Here is a 17166-nt window from a genome sequence, read left to right on the forward strand (position 1 = left end):
GGTTGAGAATTTAAATGAAGATACAAAGGTGGGAACTACACCCTATTCAGAGCTAATTTATGGTTTATTAATCCTGTCCTGGTGCATGGGTGCAGTTCCGGAAATCGCAGTACTACGTATGGAGGTTTGGGAGCATGACCGACTGGAACGGGATGATTTTGTTGGACAGGCTTGCTTCCCTGTGAAGGAGATCAAGACTGGCATACGGTCAGTACGCCTCAACTGTAGGGATGGAGATCCCTTGAATTCTAAGCTTTTGTGCTGGATAGAAAAGCAAGAACTCCCAGGTTGATGCATGTTGACTGGTACAGTATTTTGTAGTACAAGTTGTAAATTTTTAATCACAAGAGGCCCATGCAGCTGCTTCAACGGCTATGACTCGATTTCACAGCGGCCAACCATGAGAGACAGTTTCCATTTCTTTGAGAGTCTTCTAGCTTTTACAGAGTGCAGGTTTGGCGGGTTTCATTGTGTAGATCGATTTATAGGCTATGCCACATGGAACCTGGTGGATGTGATGATGTTAATTGTGAAGCATTATTGTCTTAAAGGTAAATGCCAAAATTTTCTATACCATTTGATAAGGAGTATTTGAGAAGGATAACCTTCCTTCTCAAAGTATCCACTGGCATAATGGTTGGAAGGTCGATTTGATAAACATAAATTGAAGTGCAAGGGTATTATCTTTGCTCCAGAAGGTTGTATTGGCTCTTCGTTTTCTTCAACTCCATAGTGGAATGTACAAGGTTTTGTTTGGTCTCCTTGTTCTCTGTGGATGGAAATTTTTAGTTGGACTTCAGCCTCTACTTTCGACAATTCAAAGATATTGAATTGGATACAATTTTGGCATCTCAAAAGGGGAGTCCCTTGTTTCTGTACTAAAGAAAAGGTAGTGTTTTTCCTTGGAAACAAATGGTGTCACAAAGTTGGGAACCCTCTCCCTCATGTATTGTTTCTATATGTCCCTCTTTTAAGAGATATCTAGTCAATCTGTATCTTCAGCTTCGCATGGGGACGACATCTCTTGTTTGTACTTATTTATCTTAGTGGAAAATGATTGCTATGTGACTTACCCTTCAATTCTCTATTTGGAGGTTGCAAGAACATCAGGCACACTTATGGGATTTTGCATTGTCTATCATGTTGCATAATTCAACATTCAAGAAACATAACATCACTCGAGAAATTTACTTGTCTTGTCTGTGTTTGGATAATGATGGTTTTATATAGCAGTTTTAAAGATACATGGAAATTTATTTTTGCATTTTATTTGTGACATTATGAGAGCATTTAGAGCATAATAGCTTTGCTGATTTGGACTTGATTTGATGATGAGTGAATTGGCTGTCATGAGAGGATGGGCCATTATATAAATATATGAATACATGAATAAGGGAGGGTGTGGATGCATGGATGAGGGTAGGTATGAAAGTAGCACCAACTTTGTGAGTAATAGGAGAGGCATCCTTTCTGTTGCTAAAAAAGGGAGTAAAACCATGATGGGGAAAACTCACTTCAATTTTCAAGAGGTATTGTGTGGATGCTATATTACCAACCTCTTAATATTAATCGTTATTTTTCGTGGGTAGGCTATTCGTTTGGGTGTCATTGTTACTCTTCTATAAATGATTCTTTAATTCATTTTAAGAATTATATGATGTGATACTGATTCTTCTCGAGATAAATATCATTTCTTAGGTCTGAAGGCATTGCACATTGAGACGTATAGGTTAAACCTCCAAATGCAGCGTATTAACCTATACCTCCGATGTAGTGCGATGGTGATGGGTGTTAAATTCCACATTTGTACCAGATTCTCATAATGAAACTTGTTTGGGTGTTTATTGCCAATTGCTACTTCCTTAGGCAGCATAATGACCTCTCTTGTGGCAGCACAAATTTAGTTGGTCATATATTTTTGATTAGGAATTAGTAATTTATAGGATTGTAATTCTGTCCCTTGATCTAATGACCTGTGAGCATCAGATGCCAAGAGAATTCATTCATTCACTATAGGCTTGCAAAGGAGCTACACAATTACAAATAGCAATACGTTAGTATTGAATAATGGAAATGACTTCAATATAATCGAACAGTCAATTGTGTGTGTAGGTTATTCACACAATTTTAAAGATGAGGTGTTGAGAATATAACATCCTAATAACAACCTTGAAATGTATTCAACTAGAAGCAGTGGGCCTGCGCAAGCTCCCACCCACCTCAAGCACAAACGTGCCATACATAACCCATGTGCAACATCGTACTTAAGGGAGGTGTGTTCATCATCAACCTCCTCCTTGACTTGAGAGAGAGAGAGAGGGAGAGAGATGAAATGATACTAAACGTCTTCAAAAGGCCACAAACTTGTAAGTCTAATACCATGTTTGGGTACAAAAAAGAGGTATATATGAATCTCAAAGTGCTAGCTGGAACTGTGGGGTATATGTGGGTGCCCAAAATAAGAGAGAGAGAGAGAGAGAGAGAGAGAGAGAGAGAGAGAGAGAATACTAACCATGAAGAGCAAGCTTGAGAAAGATCAACCTTCTTGTGTATTTGGATGTCAAAAAGGCGAGAGCAATCTCTAGAAGAGGGAGAAAGTGCCAAAAATCTTGCTTTTGAGGAATAATTAAACATAAAAAAAATGTTGGGAAATTAAAATTGAACAAACTTTCTATATTAAAAAAATCAAATTGGGAAATTAAAGTCCCAACAAACTTTGAACAAAACTATATTAGGCATCATTCCCTTGAGTACCATACAGAAGTATGGCGCACAATGTCTCTCCAAAATATACAATAAAGGAAAGATATGCTTTGCCTTGCAATCAAACGCACAGTCCACACTACGAATGTAAAGACCTTAAATTCATTGACCTCACGACGGTGGACCTAAAAATAATGAAGCAGAACTATTCCTTCATCTTTCTCTCTTGTATTGAATAGGACAGAGGAGGCGAACACCACGGCCTTAAAATGCAAGGGCATCTTACTATCAAGTATTGCATACCATATAATCATGTAAAATATGTGGACTCTTTGCGTTGGTATAACACTGGCATTTGCACCCACCGTGTCCATGAATACTCATCAAAGCTCATTGATTAGATAGCTCTCTCATAAGGAGTCTAAATTTTCATGCCTTACATAATTCTCAAAAGAAATGTTCATATAGTTTGCTACGTGGTGAAAGTCAATGTACCAAATAGAAGTTTCATGTGTGATTAGTGTCCTCTATGCGCATGCACTCAACACTTTTATTATAATCCGTCCATGTATGGATATCCAATGGTATGGAAAAAGCTTTGAAAAAAGCCCATATCAACAAAAAACCTCTCGCGTATTTCTATATTATTTTGCAAATTGTGACAATGATGCTTTGACAACAAGCCTTTGTGTGAGGCACAATTGTATCTTGTCACCAATTTGCATGTCTAAGTTTATATCAAGTTTTCAACTTGCATGTAGCTTTGCAATTTTGGTAAGCATATATCACTTTTTCTTCCACGCATCTAAAGACACGCACCTCTCTGATTGTAGATGACGAAGTATAGTCGAGAGCAAAGCTTTGTGTGATACCATGCCTTGCATTTGTAAAGAGGGTGTCATGCATTGGAGATGGCAAATCAAGAGGTCATTATAGTTTCTCTTCATTGAATCATATATGTGTGCGTGTTGGGGGGGGGGGGGGGATGAATTGTGTATTCCATCATGAGCAACACTCTCCGCATATTGCAAGTATAAATTGACTTCAAGATGAATGCTTCATGTATGTAGGAGAAAAGATTACACCAACGATCCTCTCTCTCTCTCTCTCTCTCTCTCTCATGTTTTTTCATGGTCCCATGGGTCATATATGAACTCCGTGGGCGATAACTCTCTCTCTCTCTCTCTCTCTCTCTCTCTCTCTCTCTCTCTCTCTCTCGCTAGGTGTGCTCTCTCTCTCTCTCTCTCTCTCTCTCTCTCTCTCTCTCTCTCTCTCGCTAGGTGTGTGTATATGGGTGCATGCATGCACTTGTGTGTACGTGTGCCCATGTGTGTTCACACGTGTGTGTTTTGGAGGTGGCTTTTGATCGTTGTTTGTAAACTTGTTTTTGAACCTCTCTGCATGAGATGACTACCATGATTATGAGTGCCCACGTGTTCTTAAGGATCTACTATGGCGTACCTGTTGGTTGCCAAACTAACAAATGCATCCTAAAGATAATCATATGGCACACTTTTGTAATTTTTTTCATCACAAAATGTGTTTGGTCGTATCTCTGCATTGTCAAACCTTATTTTCATACGTGTATATTTGAGCCATCATTGCATAGCTTGGGGCTATTGGCCTCCATGTTGTATCTACTTTGTCTGTTGGCACTTCTTCCAGATTGTATTTACTTTGTGTGTTGGCACTTAATTTGCGAGTTTATTAAACCATGTTGACTTGAGAGCCAAATTTTTGACGATTGGAAAAGTACAAAAGGGTACTTTTGAACACAAATGTTAAAGAGATAATGATTTAAGCGTATGGCTACTATGTACTATTGTGTCTTCTGCAAAGTTTCTCTGTTTGCTTATGTGAAGTTTGAATTTTAGTTTTAAATTCAGCTTTACAGTGCCAGGTGAAAGATCTACAATATAAAGCAAGTCTCTCACGGATTTTCCATGTTTTGGGTGAGGCCCTATGCATGCTATTTTGGTTCATATCTTGTGATTTAAGTGTTCAAATTGAATTTCGTAGTTATTGTGGATAGATCTCAACATTACAAACCTATAGGATGTGTCTGTTGCAAAAACCAACCTGCTAAATTTAGGCCTATTCCTAAGTATCCTCTTTATTTGATGGATTTGAGACCCTTGTCCATCTTCACGTTAAGTTTGGTTGCAAATGGACATCATTTGCTTGATGAAATGCTTAAAATTGACTAGCAGGTGTAGGCTAGCTTTGATGATTTGGTTACCATCTAAGATTAGTATATGATTGTAGTGGGCTTTAGCCTTCTTTTTAAAAAAAATTCATACTCGTGTAGCCTCCATGCACTAGTCGGATCGATTACATCTCTTGGATTGAAAATTTTGTTTGAGTTTGTCACTAAAACTACAATAAGACAATAGAGTTGGAGAACCCCTGTAACATTTGCCACCATTTTTGAGGACATATATAGCCACTTCAAATAGAGAAAACTGTGTACTAGGTTTTGTTAGCTCAAAATTTCTCTAAATCACTTTGGAGTACGTACTTTAGGTTTAGAAAATAGTTAGTGATTGGGTTTGCTAGTTGTGTTTGGAGAATTGGGAAAACTAGGTTACTTTCCAAAGACCATTTAGATTAGGATTGGATCGGTGGGATTGGCTTTTGCGCTTTGGGTGAAAGGGAAAGGTATTCATTGAGTTGGGAGATTTGAATATGTTATTTTTCATATTTTGTACTTCTCATGTAAATTTCAATTTTTCATAGGACTAGGGTAAGTAGATATGCATCATTAGAGGCGTGAACCACGCCTAATTTCAATCATTCTCATCAAAATCTACAGTTGGTGTATTTCATAGATTTTTTTGAAGTTTGTAGCTCTAAGTATTAATATAAGTGTTGGCATGAGATTTCATATTGGAAAGAGAAAAAATCTTTGCATAAACCCACAGAAGCATTTGGAATTTAAAAATTCAATTTTTTTCATATTTGTTAAGTATTGCGATACTTATTTGTTAAGTATTGCGATACTTAACAGTATAGCACAACTAAGGCTTTGACATTGCAAATATGTTGTATGTGACATTTATACTGCCAAGCTAGGGAAAATTTGAATCCCTAAAGTAAGACCAACACAAAAAACTAAAGAAAAATGCAAACAAGGATACTGGCTGGATCACTTAGCAGAGGGTATCAAGTGACATAAGTCTCGTCAAAATCTAAGCCAAAGTTAAGTATAATGATACTTAACAATAGGGTCAAATTTGGGAAAATTTTGTCAATCTGTTTACACTTTGTTTATACATGCTAAATAATGTCCATTAATAATTTTTTGTGAAAATTAATGCAACCAGTATCTCCATAGATTAAATCTAGAATTAGGCAATCTAGTATCTCAAAAATTGGATATTAGGTCAAGCTAAAAATATCCAATCCAACTAAAATTTTCCAAGGAATATAAACTAGTGGACAAGTGTATCAAGTCAAAATCTTCACAACAATTCTAGGGGGGAAAAATGATACTTTATAGTCCTGCATAGCGGGGGTATCTTACTTGACGAGCCTATACATAGCCTCTAACCATGCTTCTGCATCCCGCTCTAGATTGGGTTCTTCTCCCTTGAAGATACGGAGTTGGACTTGCTTCAATAGTAATTTCTTTTCTTGTGTAACACTGTAGAGGCTATTTACACGTGGGTCACCCTGGGGTTAATTTATGGAGTTTAGTGCTATTTAAACTTTTCTCTAATTTATTTCTATTGCAAAACATTTAGCACTTCATTCACATAGCAATGATCATACAGTCAATCCACTAGTCTTTATTCAAATAAGCATGCCATATAGTATTCGAAGAAAACCCATGGTATATACAATGATTGATACAAGAAAACTAATATGGGAGAGAGAACAAGAAGATTGTTTTCAACAACTAAAACAATATCTCACCTCCGCTCCAGCTACCTAATTTTACTCAAGATTTTGAGGTGGTAACAGATGCAAGTGGACTCGCTGTAGGAGGAGTCTTAACGCAGGAAGGCCAACCAGTTGCCTATGCTTCCAAAAAATTAAGGCTTCATGATTTGAACTATCCAACTCATGACCTAGAATTATTAATTGTTATTCATGCCCTCAAGCTATGGAGACATTATCTCCTGGGACACCAGTTTCAGCTAAACAGTGATCACCAAAGTCTAAAAATGGGTCTTTTTCCAACCAACTCTTAACATGAGACAAAGACGCTCGATAGAACTTCTTCAAGAATACGATTTTCAAATAAAGTACATACTAGGTAAGGAAAATGTGGTTGTTGATACCCTCATCAGAAAAGCCTTCCTTAGAGCCATCTCCATGGCCAACAATCCAATCTTGGATACGGTGAGGGAATGCTCACAGAAAGATGAAGTCTATCTTCAAATCATACAAATTCTCAGTCAAATAGATGCAAAAAAAAAAAAAAAAAAGCCCTAGTTAAGGACCATTCTATGGAGGATGGCCTTCTTTACTATAGACATCACCTTAACATTCCTAAGGATACCTCCCTAAAAGAGTTAATTCTTCATGAAGGTCATGACAATCCAGTAGTAGCAGGACATTTGGGATATGCAAAAACTCTTAGTGCCTTAAGGAAAAGTTACTTCTGGACCGAAATGAAGGGGGATATACTTTGATACACCAGACAATGCCTTTCTTGTCAAAGAAACAAGACTGAACGAGTGTTAATGCTAGGAAAGCTGCAACCCTTGGACATACCTTAAATGAAGTGGTAATTCATTAGCATGGATTTCATCATGGGTCTTCCCACAGTTCATGGAGGGTATGAATCTCTAATGGAAGTCATGGATATGCTCACCAAAGCATCTCACCTAATCCCTGTAAAAACCACTTACACCGCATCAGATATAATCTGGATCTTTGTTAAAGTGATTCTTAGACTACATGGGCTTCCGAAGAGAATTATCAATGACAGGGATGCAAAGTTCACTTTTAAGTTTTGGAAGGCCCTATTTGAAGCTTTAGGAACACAATTATGCTTTAGCGCGGCATATCATCCCCCAAACAGATGGAAAGACAGAATGGGTAAACCAGGTAATTGAAGATATCCTTCGAGCTTACTGTAGTAGAGAACCCCACAAGTGGATTCAATTTCTTCCCTTGGTAGAGTTTTCATATAACTCCTCTTTCCATAAAGCATTGGGCTATCACCTTTAAATGCTCTATATGGGCATGAATGCATATCACCATTGAATTTTTCTGACCCTACTATAAGGGTAGAGGCCTCAAAGAAAATGCTGGAATAAATGGAAGCCTAGACCGAAGCCATACAACAAGATATTCAGGCTGCTAAGGATCGTAAAAAGCATTATGCGAACCAAAAGCAATCCGTTTGAATTTTCAAGCAAGGAGACAAGGTCTTTCTTTGAGTGAGTCCAAAAAGAAGCAACCTATCCCTAGGAAAATTCAGAAAGCTTACTCCCAGGTATTGCGGACCTTATGAAATAATCAAGGTCCTCAGTGATCAAGCCTACAAATTGAAGTTGCCTAAACATATCAAAGTTCATGATGTATTTCACATCAGCCTACTAATTAAAACCCTACATTCCAAATCCCAATCATGCATTGGATGACGAGAAGATTGTAATGCAACAACAAAGAGTGCTTGAACTTTAGCCATATTGTATCCTTGAAACTAGAGAAAGAACTCTTAGAAATAGAGTAATCAGGGAACGTTTGGTAAAGTGGAAAGATTATCCCACCGAAGTTGCCACTTGGGAAGATGAAACCTCTCTTCTCAACGACTTTCCCAATTTCGGTTGAGATGAGGGCATCTCAAATTCTTAAGTTGGGGTGATTGTAAGGTTTCCACCTTTCTAGTTGTAGGGAAATGAACCCAAAGCTTTAGGATAAAGCATTGGGCGTACAAAGTGGTAAAGCACTATCTCAAAATCAATTAAAATTGGTATTTTTAAATCATAAGCACGACAAACCCATAGCTAGGAACTATCAAAACTGAATTCGAATAAAAACAAACACTACTATCCTTTTTGGAAGCTTCGATGCCACTTTAAATTGAAAAATAATTGGATGGTTTTTAGTAATCATTAAATCATAGGACTTTCATTATAACCCTTAGATATTTTCCTAGATATTTATCAAAATAGCAGAGAATAGCGCAGAAAATTAGTAGGCTTGATTTTCAAAGTAGCCAAGTACTGGGAGAGAGTATCTGCACTTGCCCAAGCTGGATTTAGCAGCAGATGGTGCTTCTTGAGCTTGGAGGCTGCTTGAGCTGTAAGCAACTGTCAGTTTCAGCCTATGAGAGCTTGTGAATGCCAAAAAAAATCTATAAATAGGACATGCTACCTCATAAATCATTTAGACTGGGAGTCCTAGCCAGAAATCTCTCGTACAAGAGGGGTACTTCTTAGAAATCACTAAGAGAGCAAAATCTAAGTGATTAAGCGAGTATAGAAATCATGGCACCAAAGGGGACCCGAGCGAACCCTCAATTTGATGAGGAGGGCAATGTTCCCAAAAAGGGTAGAGTGTCGCACGACCATGAAGTCGGGCCTAGTAGTAGACCTGCAAATGAAAGCATTCAGGCCGCACCACGGCAACAAATGCTCGACCAGTCCCAAGTGGGTCTTCATTGTAAGATGAATAATTCAAGTTCTTCTTTAAGTATTAACATTGCATAGGTAAAAGAGGGTATAAGGAATTAGGAAAAGTGAAACTGGCTGAAAATGGAAGGCATCTTCCAAGAAACCAACATGTATTTATTTGTAAATTAGGAAAGAATTGTTTGGGTTTAGGCTGGTTGACTTAGGAAGAATGATTGGTCATCCTTAAGACAGCTTGTCTCAAGACACCTCTGATTCCTTGGAATATTTTCACTTTAGGTGATGAGTAATGATGGCTTGTCAGCCATGGATGATTCGGTTGCCCCCATGTACGCAGAGTCTTTGCCCCCTACATATGTATGTTTGTGGATACTACTTAGGATACCATTTTTATCCTAGGGGAACCACCCGGTTGTATGGGCGCTCCGAACTTTGGGTGATGGGTTTCCACCCGGATTATGAATAAGGAAGGGTGATTTCTGTTCCACCCATGTTTAGGTGTGCTTGAGACAAGTGGAGTACGTGTCAGGATTGTGAGGATATATATAAGTGACTTTACCTTGTTTTAAGTCTAAAGATGTTTGTTTTTTGAAAGACTATTTTTTAATGCTGATTTTCATGACTTGTCTTAACAAATTAATGTTTGGGAAAGCTAAAAAGAAAACCACTATTTTAAATGTCAAAAGAATGTGGTAGTAATTAGGAAACATGAGAATCATGTGTGAGTGCGGGGTGGTAAGTGGGGATTGACTAAGGTAGTCAATGATGGACGGGTGGACCTGATTAGTCAGGTAACTATCCATCCCCGCATATGAAAAACATTTAGAAAACTTTATCACTTGGAAGAGGAGTCCACCAGCGGCTGTGCCCTCACATTTGTTAGGGGGGAAAAAGTGTTGACTGAGGATACCTTAGCCCAATTTGTGGAAGCTATAGGGCCAAAAGAGTTTTGGACTTTTAAGATGTTGTCCCGTTTTCGTTGTGAGACATGACTAGGTCTTCTTCAAGGGCTATAGACCCAAGCCATTGTCAATGGTAAAGTTCTATTCCCTAGACCCTTCTTACTTACAGACTCTGGATTTTAATAGGCCTAGAGACCTGTCAAGGACCCCATCTTGACTTTGATGTTGGCGAGTGGGGGACCTCTCAACATGCGAGTTTTGGTTGTTTGACTTTTATGCTTTGGTGCCAAAAACACATCACAGAAAATTGGATGATAAGGCTATTAAATTCATATTTGTTGGTTACAATTTTGAAAAGGTTATAGGTTGTACCATTCGCAAACAAAATGTATCTTTGTTTCACAAGATGTTGTGTTTGTGGAAGATTCTGTTCATCCCTTATTGTTGGAGATAGTAATGTAAGCTCACAAGACATTTTTGACAGTTTGTTGCCTCTTTTGGGTGGTGGAAACTTGAATATAAATTCAAATGAGTCAAATGTACAGCTTATGGTGGTTTCAAAAAATGCTACGGATTAACCTATTTCTAATGCAGATGTACATGATGTACTTGGTGTGGAAAGGGTTAAGAATGAGCAAGCTAGAAGTATGCCAAAGTGGCTGGTGCATACGTTGCACGACAATAATTGGATGCATCTTTGTCTAGTCGTACTTGTTCAGGTTCTTGGCAAGCATCTTATGCATCAAATTGTTATGCTTTGCCTGTTTCTAACTTGTGTGATCTAGAGGAATCTTTGTCTTCTGATAAAGCACAAAATTTTGCAAATTGGATGACTGCCATGCAATCATGATATGATGCACTTATAGAAAATGACACATGGACTTTATGTGATTTGCCTCCTGGCAAAAAGGACATTGGGACAAAGTGGGTTTACAAGTTGAAATGTAAGCAAGATGGTGAGACTAATTACTATAAGGCTCGACTTGTTGCAAAAGGTTATGCACAACAAAAAGGCATAGATTATGCTCCCACTTGTCGTATGACTATTGTGAATTTTCTATGTGCATTGGCACATAGAAAATTGGCACCTCATTGGCATTGGCACCTCATTTTCTATGTGCATTGGCACCTCATTTTAGATGGGATGTACATCAATGAAATATTGTTACTACTTTCTTGAATATTGATATATTTGAGGAATTTTATGTAATGCAGCCTCACGATTTTGTCATTAAAGATCAGGAAGATAAAGTGTGCAAATGTAAGAAAGCTTTGTATGGTTGAAGAAATATCCTCGTGCTTGGTATGAGAAAGCTAACACTCATTTGGTTAACTGAGGCTTTTGTAACAATCCAACAACAAGCACTTTGTACGTAAAGTGTGAGGGTGATGTACTTCTCATCATCGTTCTTTATGTTGATGATTTGTTGATCATTGGACCCAGTGAGACACATATTTTTGATCATTGGACCCAGTGAGACACATATTTTTGAATTTAAGGCTAATTTGAATGCTACTTTCAAGATGAAAGATTTGGGGATGTTGCTTCATTACTTAAGCATACAGTTTAAGCAGTGTGGTGGTGGTATTGCCTTGTGCCAAACAAGTTACATAGAGACATTGCTATGTAATTTTGGACTTGAGTATTGCTACTCCCATGAAAACAGGTTTGACATTGAGTCTTCTTGATGTTGTTGATCTTGTTGATGTCCCTCTTTACCAAAATCCTATTGGATGCCTTATTTATGCAGCATGATATTCAGTTTGCAGTCTCACAGATCAACAGATTTATGCATAGCCTATGGCCTAAGCATTGGTAGGCTGTCAAGCGGATTTTTTGCTACTTGAGTGTCACTTTGCATCTTGGCTTGTTTTAGGCCAAGGAAGGACCATTGTCGCCAGATTTACATGCTTTTTCACACTCAAATTGGGTTGACACACAAGTGTTCACAAGTGGTTTTTGTTTCATGCTCAATAGTTCATGCATATTATGGTTGAGCAAGAAGCAACCTACTATGGCCACTTCCAGTTGTGAGGCTGAGTACAAGACAGTCTTGACAACTACGGTTGAGTGTGTATGGCTCAAAACGCCTTATGGCTAATTTGGGTATTGGCCAGGACATTGCCAACATCATCTACACTGACAGTCAGAGCACATTGGCAGTTGCAAGGAACCCAATTTTTTATGCTTGCACAAAACACATTGAGGCGTATTATCACTATGTCAGGGAGAGAGCGTATTATCACTATGTCAGGGAGAGACTCTCAGCAGAAGAGACCAGCTTGGTTTATGTGCCAACGCAGGACAACCTTGCGATTAGTTCACAAAGGCATTGCCCTTAAAGAAGTTTGAAACTTTTTGCAAAGCTTTGGGCTTACTCCCCTTTGTGGATTGATCATGCACTCAGGGCATGGCACTTCCCTATACATTATGTGCATGCTCTTGTCATCGCATCACTCCCAGGGGGGATATGTTACCATATACATGTGGTAGTGATGTGTGTGAGCACACTTAGGACCGTCAGGGAATTTTTTTTCCTCACTAGGAGGTTTGTTTCCCCTTGCATTGTATATACGCCCATCACTCTAGGGCTAACTTATCTTTCCATTATGCACTAAGAAATACTACTCTTTGTTGTGTGCCTTGAGCTTCTTCATCTTCTCCAAACTGTGTGTATTTCCCTGCAACCCTATTTCCAACAATATCGATTACACTTAAGCTCTCTATTTCTTCCTTAGATATCTATTGCTTCAAGCTCTCCATCTCTCCCTCTTACTCTAAAACTCTCTATTTCCCCTTCCTATCTTTCGCTCTCCATCTTGATTTATCAAGCTCTTTCTCTCTCAAGCTATGAGGACCCGAAACCAATCCAAAGATAGTGGTGTCACAAAAGAGATTCCCACTAGTGGTACGCAAGAAGTGCCTCTGCAAACCACCCAAGAAAGTGTCCAATCTCAAGCGGCTAGTTCTCTAGAGACTGTCATTTATGTTGTGACAGGTGCTGCAGCTAGCATTGAGCCAGCAAGTGGAGGGTTGGATCATTCATTAGAGGCCATTCTGAAGAAGATGACATAGGCAATGAGTTCTTTGAAAATATGGTCGATAAGCACATATCTTTGGGCTAGGTAGATGCTCATAGAGCTTCATACCATAGAAAATTGCCTCGCTTACCTCTTTGTTGTCTTCTTTTGAACCCTACCCTTTGCACGCATGATGATTATGTGATGAATTTGCAGCTTTCCATTGTAGATAAAAATTATCGACCGACAATGGTAAGGTTTATTGTGAGTGAGTGGATTCTCGGTGAAGATTATGGTCAGTTTGTTCATCACGACCATTCCACTCGAGATCTCGCGATGTCATATGATTTAGATGAGGAGCTTTGTCTCATCCCCGAGCTCAGTCAAATGGTTGAGATATATTTTGTGGTTTGGGACGAGAATCATAGATTGGAGGCATGGATACACTGGATGAACGAAAATGACATCCATGTCAAGGAGGCGCCCGACATGGAGTGTGTGCTTATAGAATTCGAACCGGAGGAGAAAGCAGAGTTCCTAGTCTTTCTAGGCATGATCAACATGTAAATCTAGTTGGTGTTTATGGATTTGTTTGTATGTTTGTTTTTTGGGCCCTTTGTTTTTTACGTATGAGTGTTTGAAGGGCTACAAAGATATCAATCCTTCACACGATCGCACACGATATATTTATGATGAGAAAGTTAGGGACAACAAATCCACCGTCACTCCTTGAATTTTTTTTAAAAAGTGCGAGATTGGCGACAGAGAGGGCTTTGCACTTTAGGGGACCAAATAAATCAAAGTGGCTCAAGTTGCCCATGGCTCTCCCTGCTCAACTAATTTAGAAGGTATGTGTTGAAAGCAATGCAAAATGAGCCTGAGTGCACTTTGGACATATTTGAGTATATGCTTTTCAACGACAGGAAGAGTTTGATGCTTTATACAACAGCAAGATAGAACGTCTTCCACCAAAAGGAAGCTTCGATTACAATTTGGCATTGGAAGCATATGACCATAGTATCGCTTTCGCGATTTCTCAAATGGAGCAACATTTCTCTCGCAAAGGCCTTGAGATAGCAAAAATTTCAAATCCAAAAAATGGCCACGAGTTCTTTCAGAAGTGCATATCATATATTGGTTGGGGCAATAAGAGTACTAAAATGACACCATCTAGAGTGTCCAAGGTCGCACGGGCGTGCATCAGCACAGAAGAGTAAGCAAAGTTTTTTTTGCTAGTCAATTGTGGAGTGATTATGATTATGTTTTAATAAACATAAAATGCTGATTCTTTTTTCTACAAGGTGCCATTTAATTGACACACTCCAAGGTGGTAAGTCAACCTTAAAGGAGAATGACAAAGGGTTGATGGAGAAGGCTTGGATCCAATGGCTTTGCTACCACGTGTATTGGTGGAACTGGAAATGTGGGAGTAGTGATTATGTTTTGGTAATTAGCTTGTTAGTAGTCTCATGAATGCATTGTTATTTGTGTAGGCGAGTGCTTGAGATGGCAGAGAAGATGGAGGCCAAAAACCAACATGTTGCCGACTTACACTTGAAGGCTGAAGAAAGGCATGGTTGAACACTCACACATACATTGGATTAAAGAAAGCACTTTGAGAAAGCCTTCAAGCATTAAAATGCATGAATCAGGTCCACGCATGAGCCCAAAGAGCAGCCCCACTTTGCTTGCATAGCACAAAGCATGTTTTATAGGTTGGACTTTGTGCTAATCAATGTACGCATGCTTTATAGGTTGGAATTTTGAGGGAATTTTGTGCTAATCAACATTTTTCTCATAGGTGAATTAGCATCTCACATTGTTTACCATCTTGCAGATGGTGGAGAGGCAGACGCTTTAGTCTACCCCACTCTCGAGCACCCTAGTGATGTATGGTGTAGGTTCAAGAGAGAGGAGACATGCTTATATCTGGATGCGTGGATAGATGATCTGCAACCAAAGACAACTTGGGGAAAGTGTCCCTGGTGGCTGGATTACCTGCCCAAGGAGGAAGAGCTTTACGCACGTAGAAATCCTCTCTTTTTTGGCTTTATCATGCAATGGGTAATGGGTACGCTAAATTTGTTTGCTTTTCCAATAGTGGAGCATAGAGGTTCATGAAAGAAGTCAGTTGAGCTAGCGGATGTGCTCTCTCCCAACACAAGCAAGCGACCAGTTTCAAAGAAAGACACAAAGAAACACAACGGGCAAGCAAGCACCCTTGATAGATGGTCGAGGGAAGAGCACGAAGAGAGCTATGAGTGAGGTGGACTCTAGTGATAGTGAGGGTGATCATGGAGACGCGGAGAATTCTGTAGAGGTCAACCATAGTGTTCAGAGTGAATGGAGATCACTATTGCTCTCCTTCTCCCCTTGACCACGAGAGACCACCCATGAGTCACCTCCTTCTTCACCATCACAAGGCAGACCTCTGTTAAATAATCCATACCCATCTAAATAAATAGCATAAAGCTCACATCTTGAACTAGTAGGGAGAAATCAAAGTATAATGATTTTTTGAGCCATGATCACATGCTAAACTTTTGAGCCATGCTTCTCATACAAATAAACCATAAAACTTTGATTGATGCCGACGGCTTATACAAATATACTCAAGATTTTAGCAAGTACACCATAAAATTTTGAGCCGCACTTAACTACTTATATATAAACATTGAGTTGCACCATCCTAAATATCAACTCCATATCATTTGAGCCATGCTAAAGACTCAGAGAAGTACCAATAACATGTGAGCCATGCTCAAGTACTCACAACATGAGAATAAATTGCACCATCAAAGCAGCAATATAGTGACAAATTGTTCTGTTAAGAAAAATCCATTACTTATGGGGGACAACATAGAGGGGGACGAACTGCATTCTACAACATCAAAGGATCCATTTTGATAAAGGACAAAAGGCACTGCTTGGGTGAGATTTCCAACTTGGTGAGATGCTTATCAAAGTCGTCCATTGTTTTTTTATCCTCCTTAGAATCAACCTTGTTGATTGCCATCCAATCTCTTACTAAAGCTATTTTGAGGGAAAACCTAGCATCCTAGGGAACTTTGTGGAACTTGGAAAACTCTGCACAAAATAGAACAAAAATCTCAATCACCCATGCAAGGCCATATACATTTGAAGCCTTGATCCAAAGACAAGCTAATTGCATTTCTGAGAGCTCACACACTTGCCAGGCCAACACTTGTGCTCTACCTTGTTGGTGATGTTGGTGGCCTTTGCTCGATGTGGTCCCTCAAAGTAAGGCCCTTATTAATATATTCCTACCCGTGGTAATGGCACCCCTTCTTTGGTGAGATCTAGCATGATATTGCATGGGTGCAGATCATTGTGGGTGATGCCCTCTTCACGGAGAATATCACTGTGCATAATATCAAAGCATAGATAATTTGTGGAGCAAGAGGAAGCATGATTTGACGCACTCTATCTCATGCTTTGACAACATTTTCTTCTTGTACTTTTTCAAGCCTTCTACAATTATGGAGCTCAATGTGCCTTTAGGGGGTGTCATTGCCTCCATCATAATTTTGTAGCTTCCCCCACCATTGAAGTAGGGGAAGACCAATACCCACGACCATTTCAAGGATTTAAGCTACAACATTGGTCTCCCATGAATTGCTTTACATAGTATGAAATATTCTTGGGGAACCAAGACATGCCCTATATATGGCATTGATGTACAATGCTGTATGAGCCTTCTTTGAGTTGTTTCCCCATGTTGATTAAAATAGCAAGCATTCCTATTGTTAAAATACCCAAATGGTTGTGCCAGGTGTGAGGGAGATGCAACCCATGGGATATACTTTGATCTACTGCAAGCTTCACCTCTATTGAGGGATCCTCTTCGTGTATTGCCCTTGCCTGTGTAACAACCGTAGAATCCATCTTTTTGCATGCTCTCTTTGTCAAAATGACTTGTTTGTCTATGGATT

At 39.1% G+C, this 17166-nt stretch overlaps 1 protein-coding gene across 3 annotated transcripts in view; it reads left to right on the top strand.

The window, feature by feature from the left end:
• Positions 1–913, top strand: part of LOC147436883 (phosphoinositide phospholipase C 6-like) — a 122544-nt gene extending 121631 nt beyond the window's left edge. For all 3 annotated transcript variants that reach the window (XM_086486274.1, XM_086486272.1, XM_086486271.1), the window contains one exon: positions 96–913. In XM_086486274.1, coding sequence (XP_086342400.1) covers positions 96–292 — 197 coding nt within the window. In that variant the 3' untranslated portion in view covers positions 293–913. The remainder of the gene's footprint in view (positions 1–95) is intronic.
• The last annotated feature ends 16253 nt before the right edge of the window (positions 914–17166 follow it).

The sequence above is a fragment of the Adiantum capillus-veneris genome, chromosome 17, assembly GCF_014529385.1.
Source record: "Adiantum capillus-veneris isolate H3 chromosome 17, ASM1452938v2, whole genome shotgun sequence".
NCBI classification, from domain to species: Eukaryota; Viridiplantae; Streptophyta; class Polypodiopsida; order Polypodiales; family Pteridaceae; genus Adiantum; species Adiantum capillus-veneris.